At 32.7% G+C, this 15,000-nt stretch overlaps 2 protein-coding genes across 8 annotated transcripts in view; one reads left to right on the top strand and one right to left on the bottom strand.

The window, feature by feature from the left end:
• The window catches only part of LOC125027170 (SWI/SNF-related matrix-associated actin-dependent regulator of chromatin subfamily B member 1-like), an 8,297-nt gene extending 7,572 nt beyond the window's left edge, over positions 1-725 (top strand). For both annotated transcript variants that reach the window (XM_047616074.1, XM_047616073.1), the window contains exon 9: positions 14-725. In XM_047616074.1, the coding sequence (XP_047472030.1) occupies positions 14-53 (40 nt within the window). In that variant the 3' untranslated portion in view covers positions 54-725. The remainder of the gene's footprint in view (positions 1-13) is intronic.
• Positions 726-3,473: 2,748 nt separating this feature from the next.
• The window catches only part of LOC125027102 (eukaryotic translation initiation factor 4E-binding protein Mextli-like), a 60,958-nt gene continuing 49,431 nt past the window's right edge, over positions 3,474-15,000 (bottom strand). For 3 of the 6 annotated variants that reach the window (XM_047615923.1, XM_047615918.1, XM_047615919.1), the window contains 8 exons: positions 14,520-14,558; positions 12,330-12,472; positions 11,857-11,942; positions 11,352-11,513; positions 10,806-10,906; positions 8,354-8,556; positions 5,399-5,482; positions 3,474-5,199 (listed from right to left, as the gene is read on the bottom strand). In XM_047615923.1, coding sequence (XP_047471879.1) covers positions 5,086-5,199; positions 5,399-5,482; positions 8,354-8,556; positions 10,806-10,906; positions 11,352-11,513; positions 11,857-11,942; positions 12,330-12,472; positions 14,520-14,558 — 932 coding nt within the window. In that variant the 3' untranslated portion in view covers positions 3,474-5,085. The remainder of the gene's footprint in view (positions 5,200-5,398; positions 5,483-8,353; positions 8,557-10,805; positions 10,907-11,351; positions 11,514-11,856; positions 11,943-12,329; positions 12,473-14,519; positions 14,559-15,000) is intronic. The other 3 variants (XM_047615921.1, XM_047615922.1, XM_047615924.1) reach the window with 3 other exon arrangements.

The raw sequence follows: 15,000 nt of genomic DNA, 5'->3' as shown, positions 1-15,000 counted from the left end.
TTGTCCATTGCAGGAGAATGCGACGACTGGCGAACACAACCCCAGTGTGGTAGTTCTATTCTTTGTGAATTACTGGAATTTTAGAGAAACAAAAGTATGTATTTCTTTGTGTAATAATTAATTAAAGACAAGAAGTAAACAGTCCCCATGGCGTTGGACCGTAGTGATATCAGCTCAACCAAGAGGGATTTGCAGAATGGGGTCACGCTGGAGATGGAGATACTAGCGTGCACAAAAATATAAGCTGGAGATGTGACCAAATTCTGATTTTTTAACATTGGTTATTGATTTTTTTTTCTCTCTATGTGTTTTATGAAAAAGTACATTTTTCTTCATTTGATTATTCTCAGGAAATAAGTATGATACTGAGTATAGGGAAAAGAATAGATATATGTATACAATAGTTAGAGAGTGAAAGAAAGAAAGAAATTTGTAATTTGAGCCCTTTTTTTATTTATTTTAGGCATGAACTAAAAATCTTGATTCAAGAAATTGTTAAAATCTCATATCTTCAGGTTTATGATGATTTCAAATAGTTTTTATTTTGCAAAAGTAGGTCAAATTTTAATATCAATGTATATTTTTATTTTTCATTAAAAGATTTCATTATCATCAGCTACCTGTAATTTTCACATATTTATCATTTTGAAAACCAATTTTCTCTTCCATTTTGTGTGTAAGTGAACTATAAATGTAAGTTTTTTCATTAAAATCTTGAGAAAGAATTCTATTTTTATTTCACCATATTTTATATTGATTGGAGGTTGAAGACCCAGAGAGTCAAGCTATAGATTTGCTTTTGATGTTAATACTATGATCCTTATCATTAGATAGAAAAATGGCCATGAATTTTTTTACTTGAATTTTTTACACAACCATGTATGTTAAAATATGATCTTCATCATTTAATGGAAAAAGATGCCCAAGAATTTTCCTTTTACATGACTTCTCACACAGACATGAGTTGTAAACTAGTCCTAGCATTAATATAATAAAGCAAAAAAAAAGTATATTGTAGGTGTGCTTGCCCAATATTAATCTTAAGCTGGGAATCCATATTGAGTTTTTTTTTTTCTTATTTGTTTAATATTAGGTTTGTATCATAAAGGAAATATTTATAAGGAACATTAATAGATTTATCATCACTACCTGCTTTATGTGCATCCTGACAGTTGTTGGAAGGAATGAGAATGATTAATTTTTCTGCAAAATGACATACAATTATCTATTTGTTCATTTTTATGTACACACATGGATATATGAAAGGAAAACAGCCACAGTAAGAAACGAAATTGAATCGTAACGTTTCGAACTCTTCACGAGTTCCTCTTCAGACGAATGATAAACCAAAATGGATCCATTTCCATCCATCCATTTTGGTTTATCATTCGTCTGAAGAGGAACTCGTGAAGAGTTCGAAACATTACGCTTCAATTTCATTTCTTACTGAGGCTGTTTTCCTTTCATCTTTGTGTACACACTACTGTGTTTGTGTTGGTGTCACATGGATATATATTCCGTAAATACCATATTGATATCAAATATTTTTCACTGTTCGCTGTTTTATATACATACATTAATATATACACAATCTTACATGAAACAGTTTTCTGTATATTTCTTTTGGATTCTGTAATATTGATATTTATTGGGTGCAACTGACATTCTTTTTCTTATTCTTTATTTTTTGTAATTTATTATTACTATAACTGGGAAAATGAAGGATTCCTTTCCTGAGCAGAGTTAAAAGTTGTTTTTTATAAGCAATACTTTTCAATAAAATACTTTATTCTAAAATGCTTCTTAGGTATGAATTGATGATCTCTTTTACATATATGTAATGAGTGGAAGTCAGAAAAAATGTATGTAGTTGTACTTTGTACAGCAGGAATGCAGTATTAAGATAGGCACCAAACAAATAATACCACTACTGCAAAAAAAAGATAAGCTCCCTTTGATGAGCCAGTGACACAGAGTGTATCATGATGCATTGCCGCTACAACTTGATCCAGTACAACCATAGCATATATGATGCCATCCAGAACAAAAGGCTTAAGGTTTGGGACACTTACCTGCCCTTCACCTATATTATCCTAAGTTTTGGCATAGAACAACCTAAAATGATTACTGAGACTATTGATCATGTTTTTATATGCAGAGTAATTAAAAACATCCTTTAACTTTCCCATGTGCACTGTACATGTGGGAAAAGGTTGGTGATTACAATTACTTTTTTACAAATGCAGCTTTCTTCCCACTTGCCCGATGTGAAGTCTCTTTTTATTCAGCTTATTTTAATTGTGAAATTGGATTTTTCACACAACTATGACTGGAAGTTACAGAATAAATTAGTTTTTGAAATTTTATTTTCTAATTTGTTTTTGAAGTGTCACAGCATGTCAAGGAAGAATTGGTTATCCATAGTCAATTTATTGTTTCTCACTTCAGTGTTAGTAAATAAATGCAAAAGCAAAAAAATTATAAAGGGTTGCAGATACTATGATGGGGTTGGATGCATTTTATGAAAAAATATGTTTTTTATATCTCAAGTTGACATGTGACTGCATCATTTTGGCATAAGGCAAAATGTTGCAAAGTTGTTGCAGAACAGTAATACCCAAAATTTAAACTGGCCAGAAAGCACCATCAGAGCTAAACTGAAAAGAAATTTGATAATATTAGGAAAAACACTGTCATTCAGCAAAACCTCTTCTGTCCCATAGTTAATTACAATATCAGGGTGATGAAGACTCAGCATACACATTGTCAATTCTTTGTGAATGCTTTGATTCCTTGGTGGTTGCAAATGATTAACCCATACAAGCCACATGACATTTAATTACATCATGGCAAACTGGGCCCAAATGCTGGGTGGTAAGTATCCATCCCATACACAATCAAACCTGCTCTAAGTTTGTGTGATAACAGTTGTTTGTTTACTTGGCCTTGATTGCAGTCATTCAGGAGATAGAACTCCTCAAAAGTAGGCTGTTGCTAAAAGTTCAAAATGGGTGAATGCATGTTTCCTGTGCTTCAAATTTTTCACTCTGGTGGCTGCCTGCATCCAATGCCGAGCACATGGCTCCATATGGCTTTTTTTTTCTTCTTTCTCTTTTTCTTTCTTTCTTGATATATTTATTATGAAAATCTTCTCACCCATCTTTGAGTTATTTGACATTGCAAAGATTAAATTCTTCCTTTAAGGCCATTACAAAGACTATTTTGTAATGCATACCTACATACCATTAAAATTAATTTAACTCTCATAAGAACTCCATACAGTTTTCTGAGTTTACCACATAAGGTTTTTGTTTTTCATTTTTTTCAATACTCTTTTCTTTCATCATCATTGGTTTTGTATTAGAATTCCATATAATTCATTATTCTTATTTTCACATTCATATTACATTGAGAATATTGCAGTTGATGTGGGAACATTTTTAGAAGGTTTACCAATTCCAAAAGATAAAAAAGATAGTAACTTATCCTTTATTCGTTGTCGATTATAAAGTATAGTGAATATGGGAGCATTCCTACTAATAACAAATAACAAACTACAAAAAAAGGTTTTAACAAAAATAAACAAGTTCTTCTGAAGAGACTAGAATAAACACCTTCGACCCAAGAGAATTAATACACGAAAAATGCATATTTTTTTCTTTAGTGATAAATTAAAAAGAGAAAGAGAGCAATAGAGAATTTCTCTCTTCTATATAGTAGAATAAAATAAGACAAATCAACAAAAGAAATCAACAAGAATGGGGTTTCTAAATAACAAAATTAAACAACAAAAAAAGAATACTAAAGGTATAAGCATTAGGAAACATTCTTCTTTTCTAAACATTAATAGTCGACTCACTACTATCACTAATTTCTAATGACAGAAAGTTACATCATTTGATCTAAAGACATGAAGATTTCACTAATTTTTCTTCATTGAAAAAAAAAGAAAAAAAAAAGAAAATTCTTATAGAATACAAAAGGCACATTTTTGTATAATCTTATCAAATTGTGTTCACACGAGAACCAATGCATCTACTTTGTATTTTGCAAAAACTTTAAATACCTCCATGAATATGAAAAATATGTATATATAAATATATGATTTTCATATCCATAGCAACTAAAAATCTATTGATGTTATTCACATCTTTTTGTAGACAATAATAAAAAGGAAACTCATTACACTGTATAACTTCTACAGAAAAAACTCATTCTAGTGGCGAATATGCTTCTAAAAACATCACGTTTGTCGCCATTAAAACAAATGTATCAAATATCCTTAAGCTATAAACCCAATGCGTCAATAAATATTATCAACCATAATGCTGGAAGTTTGCAAGAGCATTTATTATTGGGTTTCAGTACATGTTATACTAATTTTGTAACAAAAAAATATCTTATTTACCATACACAAACAGCCCCTCATTTATCATACATAATCAGCCATTCCCAGTTCCTATTAGCTTCAACAGATCCACCAAACAGAAAAAAGGACATGATATAAATATATATACTTTATATAAATCCCTCATAAATAGCTATGAAATACTGAGTATGTGACTAGGCTTTGAATTGGATCCCTGAACCTTTTCATTGCCCAGACACATGAGATTCAAGGGGAAAACCAGCCAATGACGATCTGTTATGGCTGTTTTTATTTGTGGTGAATATGCAGAAGGTAATTTTTTAAGGGTTTACAATTCATAGAATTTCACATTGTTTTATTTTATACTCAGATTCTCAACCTGTGGTATATATTGACTATAGTGGTGTGTTACACATCTGGCTTGATAATGTAGCTTAATTTTAGATCATTTGTGTACATTACTGAATAAAAAACAAAAGGCAAGTTCTGTTACAATACATATCTAACATCAACAGATCAGTAAAAAAAACAAAATTGCATTTGACATCAAGTCAAATGACACAAAGAGACAAAGAAACATATATCAAAAAGACAATTTCACATGATAAACCTTAAGTGTATACATATATATCTGTTTACAAAAACACTTAGTAATAATAACACATCATAAAATTCCTTCCACTGTTATTTAATATACAAACGTCACAACCATTCTTCTAAGAGGTGCTGTTGTTTCCATTATCATCTTCCTCAGTGGTGGACATTGTTCTGACCAGGGTCCAGCGCAGTTCCCTCTTGGCCAAGGCTGCCGCATCCTCCAGGTCGCTTGCCTGCAGGAAATGGAGGTGTGTCATTAGGGGATAGGAGAGATGTCGCCAAGGTAGATAATGATACAGACTGTATAAAAACATATGAGCTGTAACTATAAGCTTAAAATTTGGTCCCGTAGGCTTATGTCAATAACATAAATAATAATAAAAAGCAAAAATATCCTTCATTTTCACCGAGAGAGAAAAAAGAACCCCGTACCTGGAGGTATGTAGGCATGGCATTGAGGGCTGCGTCTCCCTGTTCATTCAGTGTCGCTACCACACCTGCCTGATACTGCCAGCTCTGTGGACGGAAAGACCAATGTGCTACCAATTACCACAAGAAATAGTGTGACACAAGTCCTTCACCTAAAATGCATGCAGGATAAGGAATCCCTTATGGGTGGGAAGGAATAAGGACTTTTTTTTTTCTTTTTCTTTTTCTTTTTATAATAGAAAAATGTTGTTTTGTAGGATTGGGGTAAGGGGAGAGGAATACATTGATGGAAGGATAAATGGCTGAGGACAGGTAAGTGATAAATAAAATAAAATGACCATACAGAAACAGAAACAAAGTGATGAAAGGAAATATTTCCATGAAAGTTAATTTTAGAGAACAAGAAAAATACAAAATTAACAATGATTATTATTATGTATATTACATTTGCATTAATTACACAAAAATATTTCTGAACATTATGTGCTTTCATAATATGTTCAAAATACAACATAAAAATATATACAATAATAAAATAACACAAAAATACTATATATACACATACATACATACATGCACTCACACACACACATACATTTGTGTGTGTGTGTGTGTGTGTGTATCTGTTTGTGTGTGTGTGTGTGTATCTGTTTGTGTGTGTGTGTGTGTATCTGTTTGTGTGTGTGTATCTGTTTGTGTGTGTGTGTGTGTGTGTGTGTGTGTGTGTGTGTGTGTGTGTGTGTGTGTGTGTGTGTGTGTGTGTGTGTGTGTGTGTGTGTGTGTGTGTGTGTGTGTGTGTGTGTACATGTGCATGTGTACACAGATGTTTCTTACAACTAAAATCCTCAACTACATTTCCCAAATCTACAACTACTGTAGCACTAACTTACACACATTCTTCCTACTCAAAAGGTGAATGATACAACTAGTGTTCTTTACTCAGTATATTCACAGGGGAAGATACCCTATGTCGTAAGATGCTGCCATACAGACGCAAGCCACATCAAGCTTTAAAAACATCATGTTTAGGGGAAAACTCTTAGAACAAAAATATTAGGAGAAAACACTTAAAGCAAAAATCTTTGGTAAGTCTCTTTAAATAACAAGGTAATTAGATATTAACAAAGAAACATTTAGATGGGCAATTAACAAATAAATGAATGTGAACTGAAGATTAATACTTGTGTTGACTGTGAAACTATTATCTTGGATGAAACAACCAGACGTTTTTCAACACAATTTGTGCCTTTGTTGCAAATTGCACAGCATTGCAAAGGTGAATATGAAAATCTACTTCTTTTCCTATATCCCATAAAAATGCTTATAGTTCTAAAACATCCTAAATGAAGATTTATAGTAATAAAATATCCCAAATGTACTTTATAGTTATAAAAAGCTCTACCTAAAAATATTTCTCTACAAAACTAGTCCCTATAATAGTGTATTTACTCATGAATTAACCTACTTGGTGCTTTTTTCATTTTCCTTATTATAAGACAAAAAGCTTTTGAATAATGCACCTTTGATATCATCGTCAATCTGAGTCATAATCATTGATAGCTGTGTCATAATGACATTTTCAGAGAACAAAGCCGTTCCCATTGCACATGGAATACATTTATATCATGAAAACATATACCAATCCTAATTATTATAATTTTATCCTGGGCACTATAGTCCTTTGATATCACTGGGTTCTTCACTGATTAGGACCTTTCTGAAAATAACTTCTATACAAATACCATTTCCATTTAAAAATATATGAACATGCTATGTCTTAGAATTTACGAGTATTTAGAGGAAAATTTACAATAGAAAATATGGATTGATGCTTGATGAATTACAAATTAACACTTGCATTACAAACATTCTGGTCCCATGCGTTAAAATCAATGTTTTCACCATCCATTTATCAAAAGATATTTCTATAATGAAATAATAACACCTATTTTTCGTATAATCATTAATCTCCCATTATCATGCACAGCTTTTCAACATATTTATCCCACTCAACACATACTGCTTGTTAATGTTCTAAACTGTGTATAAGCATCTGTCAAATAATGTCAAATTAATCTTCCATACATCATAAATCTATAAAGGTTAGTACTAAAATATCAACAATGTTTTATTCAATCTGAGAGGTTTTATCTTATCATTTTATACATTTTGAAGTGGGCTGCATATGTGTGTATGGTTTACATACACTACAGTATGCTTAGGAAGAGACTCTCAGGTTGAATATGCAATTGGTATTAACCACAAATCATATGAACAATACACAAGGCAGTAAGGTAAATATTTTTGTAATAGCTTGCAACATGCACATCTGGGTATATATGCCTTATCCATATAGAGACACATATGTATACAAATCTATACATACATACATACATACATACATACATATATACATCTATACATTCATACATACATCTATACATATATACATACAGAAACACATACATATATATCCATGTATACAAACATACATATAAAGAGACATATATCTAATCATGCACACTCTCACACACACACGCACACACACACGCAAACGCAAACGCACACGCACACGCACATGCACACACACACGCACACGCACATGCAAACGCACACACACACACACACATATGTGTATATCTATATTTGCATATGCATAACTTACTGCACATGTACTGTTCATATGAATAATAATAACAAAGCATATCCCAACTTATTCTGCTTGCGGATACACACCACTACATGTACTGTACATCTACTTCACCACCGCCAACAACAATACTCCAGCACACAAGCATGTGCCCAGCCAATCCCTTTGGCTGAGTGTTATAATACGAAAGTTCAGCTGCTTCTATCCACCCCCTAAGGGAGAAGTGACACTCAGGAAATGATGTTAGTAGTGGGCATTGAGTGTAGGGGTTGTTATATACGTGTGACATGAGGCTAGCAACACTGCACCTTCTTGAGGACCAAGGGCGACTGCCGCACCACTTGCGACCAGTTGTTTGGGGTGAGGCGGCTTAGGGGAGAGGCGGCACACTTCACAAGGAAGTCCCGGGTGTAGGTGCGGCGAGCGGGAACGGCAGGAGCGGGTTCCGGCGCGGCGGCGTCGGGAGCGGGACATGTGGCGGGACCGGGAGTGGAGGGCGTGTCATCCCCATCTGAGGAAGAGCCAGCGCAAGGTCACATGGGGATCCTCCCTCTGCCTCCCCATACCCTGACCCTTGCCCTTTCTCCATTCCCCTCCCACTGAGGAAGAGCCTGCACACAGACATACAGGGATATCCCTTAGGTCTCCCAGTACCCTTTCCTTCATCCCCTCTTTTTGCCTTGTTCCTCTCCTTCTGCCCCTCTACTATGTGACACGCTTCCAACAGTGTAAGTTATGCTCATTATTTTCTCTTCCCTCCCTTTTGAGAGACATGACTGGTATGCGATGTGCAGAATTTGTAAAAATTCAAAATAACTTGACTTTCTTTACTTGTTGGTTTGAGGTACATAATTATGATCAGTAAATTCACTAATCAAAATTAAAACAAAGAGAAAAAAAAAAAAAAAAAAAACAAGTTAAAATTAGATCCATCATATGGACAGTAACATAAAAGGCATTATATTAACCTTTTAGTCCAAGATTTCACAAACAGTGCAAAAATACCATCTTCCCCAATCTATTAAATTCTCCTGTCTTGCCTTTCACTCATTTTCACTTTAATGAAACCACAAATATATATATAACAGGAGCCATGCAGATGATACTGCTTTAGCTAAACAACAAAATCTATATAAGGACAGGAAACTACGGCTCTTAATTCTCATCTCTAAGTTGCGGGACATTCTGTCTTGGGGTCCCTTTCTGTGTCCCTCCACTCCGGGTACATATTAGTAGCTACAGTTATGCCGTTACGCACAATGGCACAATGTAAATTACCAGGGCGGCGGTGGTGTTAGTGACACGATTGGTATTGATAAATGGAGATTAACGAAGGTTAAATCTGGCAACAACTAAAGCTAAATTCTGCATTGTCTTACCAACTGCTAATGCGTAGGTAAGGTGTAGGGGGACAGGGGGGCAGAAAAGGGTCAGGGAGGGGATAGGGTTGAGGACAAACTATATATGGCCTTCTGTCATTAGTGTCAGTTTAGATTAAAGATAACAACAAAATAATAATTGTCAATGCACAGAAACACACAGATTAAAGAATTCCAAAAACGTGTGTTAAGGATGATTAATAGTAGATCTATCTAGGTAGTTATTCCATTTAAATTCTAGTGAGAAGCAAAACAATAACATGATACTTAATCATATCACTCTTTACATTACAGAAAAAATTAAAACATTTAAAGCAGACTTTAGAACTTTGGCATTAACCCTACTATATATTTATGACATAGCAGGCATTGCAAGATACACTATACAATATTCAAATAATGTAATTATCACTTCAACTACACTTTAAATGAATCAAAGTTATTACTCCAGTAAATAACACATTTAAACATAGTAATCCTCCAAGATATTCATTAAAGAAATGCAGTCCTTACTTATAAGCCTGTTAACCACTTTATCAACAATAACCTACACATTAGCATCAATAATACTTAATAAAGTGTTGTTAATGATAATCATTGAATGCAAGTTATATAAAAGTATCCTATCTTCCATTTGTAAAATTTTGAAACAAAACCTCCTTTAGTAGTCTGTGATACTGCTTATAAATTTTCCCAGGTCTCTGAACTCCTACTTTCCTCTCTTTCTGCCAAAGTATTTTATCTTTATGTCTATTTGTCAGCTTCTCTATCTGTCTTTTAGTTTAGCCATTCATCTGCCTACTTGCCTGCCTGCTATTTGTATATTTGTATATCTGTATATCTGTATATCTGTATATCTGTATATCTGTATATTTTTCAATAAATCTAGTTTTACATTGTTTTTTTCTACCATATCTGTATATCTGTATATCTGTATATCTGTATCTATATATCTGTACATCAGTATCTGAATATCTGTATATCAGTATCTGTATATATGCATACCTGTACATCTGTATGCCTACTATGCCTAGCTACTATACCTACCTGCCTGCATTCAGTCTGCCTTGTTCCCAATTATATACCAGCTTAAGACTTTTGGAGAACTGGACATTGCTGAGGTAATAGACCCTACATCTTTTATAGAGGCAAAACACATCCGCTTAAACTATATTAATTCTAAAAGCTATATATACACAACAAATCAAAGCCTTCAGTAAAAAACCATGCCAAAAGTAGCAATAAGAGAAAATTAACAGAATAAACCAACCAACCAAATTTACCACGATAACTCATAAATGGAATAACAGTTAAATAACACTAACAATACATTTATTCCCTAGGACAACCTAAAACAAGAACCCTAAAAGAATCTACTCACTTGTAGCACGGTCTTCACTTGTCTTCTGGAACAGTGCACGGCGGTTCTTTGAGCTCACGTCTCCTGGATCGTTTCCAGTTTCTGCACTTTCTATGGCCTCCCTGCATGTTCGGAAAAAGAATATACACACATATATATAGTAGTTTGCCAGATATCAAGAATTAAGCATTTAAGTAGGATTGATCTGAAGGATAAGTAGCATTGTAAAACAACAGCTTAATCAAAATGATCACAAACTGATGTCAAGGTTAATTTGAGTTAAAGGGTATTTTAAACATCAACATAAAATCTTTTATGTAATCAGAATAACCTAGGACTGATATCATTAATAATTCTAACAGAGAGAAAATTCTAGTTTTACAATGAAATTGAGTACAAATATGTAAGCCAGTCACCTACAGTTATTATTATTATCAATGAAAACAGCAATAATAATAATAACAATAATAATAATAATAATAATAATAATAATAATAATAATAATAATAATAATAATAATAATAACAATAATACGAAGGAACAGATATACTGGCCCTCGCAACTCACTTTGATGATGAGGGGAAGAGCGGCTGCCGCACCACAGTTACCACGCCTTTGATGGAATCTGATGTTGGGTCAAGGTCCGTTGGGGTCTGTACGGGAGACGAAGGCTGGCGGCCAGGGTAGCCTGTCATGGCTGTTGTTGTCGGGGATTCTACAGCTGGGTCACTAAAGGTGGTGGAGAGAAAAAATTTATAATGGTTAAAGACAATTTACGAGATTCTGAACTAATGGGAAATTATCTATCATGATTTACATGTTCAATTAGTTTTATATATATACATATATATATATATATATATATATATATATATATATATATATATATATATATATATATATATATATATGAATGGCTAAGGAACATCTTGATGTGTATATATCATAAGATTTTTAGCTTTGATGGTAAATTTTGTTTTATCTCTAATATGATTTTAATGGCAAAATATAGAGAAATACAACGTCTTTGTACTGATGAACTGAATTAATAGCAATAATGAAGTTCATTTACCTTGGAGTGTCTGTTCCCAAAAGGAGAGCAATGTTGTTCAGATTCCTTTCTCCATTGAAGAATTCATCAAGCACCAGTTTTGCTGTCTGATGGGTGAAGAAATAGAGCTCATAAATAATAATAAAAAAAAAAAAAAAGATTCATAAAAAAAAAAAAAAAAAAAAAAAAATGTCAATTACTCTCTTCATCCTCCTACCCTCTCACTTTATATCAATGTATCTCTATGCTGTGCATGTAATTCTACAAACTATAATAAATACAACATACATACATTAATGTCATATTTAGGATATTTTCAATTCTTTGGCAGAATCAACAATATTCTAAATATAATATATATCCTTCAAAACCCCTTATTTAATACAATTTCTCCACTTATATCATATAATTTCTTGTCAAGAATTTCCACATAAATTTGAAAAATAAAATCTCTGACACCTCAAGCTATGACTCTAGAACAGCACATTACTCACCCTGACCAGATGCAGGTTGTTGCCTGTGATTCTCAAGGCATCCGAGCCGTGGGTCACTGTGTAGCGGTACTCCCCAATGGGTTCGTCTCCTATCGACTGGCTGTGGACTAGTGTATTTCTTTTGGAGCCTGTATGTCGAGAACCAGCGGAGACAAACACTTTTAAAACAGGTTGTACATACTATGGTTGGTAGTCTGGACTTTTGAGTTTTTTACTATCATTGTAATTTTTACTAATATTTGAAAAATAACGAATCAAGTGAATTTTTCTTTTTGACAATATGTTGAATAAGTGTTTCTATAGTATGAGATAACAAATCTTTTTCACATGATTTTAAATTTCATTTGGGTATTCATTCAGTAATAATGCATTTTATAAAAGTAATACACAATGGTATCTCAATAACATCTGAACTGGTGTTCCTGACTGGCTGGATTTCATGACTCTCTGCTGACTGGCTTGACATCTGAGGCATTTAGGCAAAACAGTCACTGACTGGGTTATGTCTAGAATCACCCACACTGACTGGTTGAATAGATGAAACAATTCCCATCAAGATCTCAGCCAGTCAGCAACATTGGTACTCAGATGTTTGAGGAATATCTTTATCTTGTACATTCATTCCAGAACCATCATAAAAGACTACTTTTTATTTCAATAAATATTCAATTAAAACAACTCATAACACTGTACACCTTCACAACAAGAGTTTTAGATACACCATATAACTATTACATAACATATTACAAAAATGCCTCTCATATGAAAAACTGTTATCAATGAAAAACTGTTACAGAGAAAATCATTAAAGGATTTTTTGTACCTCCCCTTCCTACTTTTCAGTTACAAGAGTATGTGTGAAATGAAATTAGCTATATGAATATTAGTATATATGCTTAGAAGAAAACCAATTAAATTTACCAGAAATAAAAGTAAAAATACAATAAAAGGCCCACAAAATATCCACAAAAAAATTATCCTTTTTAAAAAAAATTCCTGCTTTAAAATCACCCCCAGACTAATGAAAGAGGCATTAATGTGTAGCATTTCATGAAGTTTATTAACTAAATAATATTTTATGAAATCATTACCAAACTTTTAAAAATGCACAAATAAGAAAAAAATAATTACTGTTGAGGAAAAAATAAGCAAAACTATATAAAAACTATTGATAAAAAAAATCTATGATATACTGATTTCAATAAATTTTTGCCTAGATATGAAATCTCAAAATTTACCATACAAAAAAGGTGGGAAAATCCAATTAGCAAAGGGGAAAAACAAGATTGAAAATAAACAGCCCTAGGCATATAAATAATATCAGGTACATTAACATTCCACATATCATTTTTGCATGACATAAAAAGAAAAAAAAAAAAAAAAAAAAAAAACTGCATATATTACTGACATGTCAACTGTCATCCTCCATAGATTCTTAAAGACGAGCAAACATATATACAAGTCATAATGTAACAAGGCTAATAACACAATAAGACATTATAATGTTAGTGCATGCACTAGTAACTGATTACCTTCCTGATTATTTCTTATTTTTTTCAAGCAGCTTCCAAAAGCCATCTGTTAATAACATGAAAAACAACAACAACAACAACAATAGCAATGGAGTAAGTGTATCTATCTCATATTGGGAAAGAACATATTATATATACTTCTTAATACTGCCTCATTTCACAAGAAAAAAATATAAATAAGATTCTATAAACCTGCTTTCGTTACTGAATCCATGTATATTCCAGTCTCCATTGATATCAGATTAAAATGAGAGCTATGTTGATGTACCATCTTGTTCCATAGGTTATAGGACATATATTAATCAAAATACACTATCAAAACTGCAACTACAATAATTACTTGTTCTCTTACTCAAAGCTGGGGTTTGGTCTCACCAAATGTATGGTCTATGAGTACATTACAAGCAAGTTATAAGAATTTTTTTTTTACACTTGGTGAAGAGAATGGAAGATTTTTTCTTTTCTTTCATACAAATTCACTAATCTATTCCTCCAAAAAGCTCACCTACTTTAATTTGATTATTTCACAAGAGTATGTAATGGTACCGTAATGTCTTACATGTAGTACTGCAACATTCCTCCACAATACAGTTATGACAGGTTCTAATGAAGGTGTTTTTAATGTTTTTTTATTACATATTCACACAATTTCACTTACTGAATGCCATTTCATCAAGCGAGAGTTGTTTCCTCAGTACTGAACAAGATGGAATTTATGAAAAAAGAAATGGAATAAATGCATCTAAAAAAAAAAATCCTTTATTTGTTTCAGCAATCAGTTAGTGATTTCATTCAGACTTCTGAAATTCATATGTACCTAACCTGACTTAATAGCAAGTATATTCTGCAACTGGTTGCAAATTTATATTTCAAAAACTCAAGCAACACTGTGGATAAAAATCATGCTGTTATATACCAATATACCTTCACAATATCTCAATGATTAGTTTAGAGTTAGAGATACAACACTTTTTTTTCTTTTCTTTTTTGAAATTGAGGCATATATGCACTTGATAGATTAAAGATGAATGAGATAAGTTGATAGGTTGGTACTGATAATTCTCTGAAAATTAGCAGGTTCATTGATGATAATTAGATCATAAATGGCAGTTTAATGATGCTAATTAAATGAAATACAA

This window comes from Penaeus chinensis, chromosome 7 (genome assembly GCF_019202785.1).
Source record: "Penaeus chinensis breed Huanghai No. 1 chromosome 7, ASM1920278v2, whole genome shotgun sequence".
Taxonomy (NCBI): domain Eukaryota; kingdom Metazoa; phylum Arthropoda; class Malacostraca; order Decapoda; family Penaeidae; genus Penaeus; species Penaeus chinensis.
This window is presented reverse-complemented; position numbering and strand designations above follow the sequence as displayed.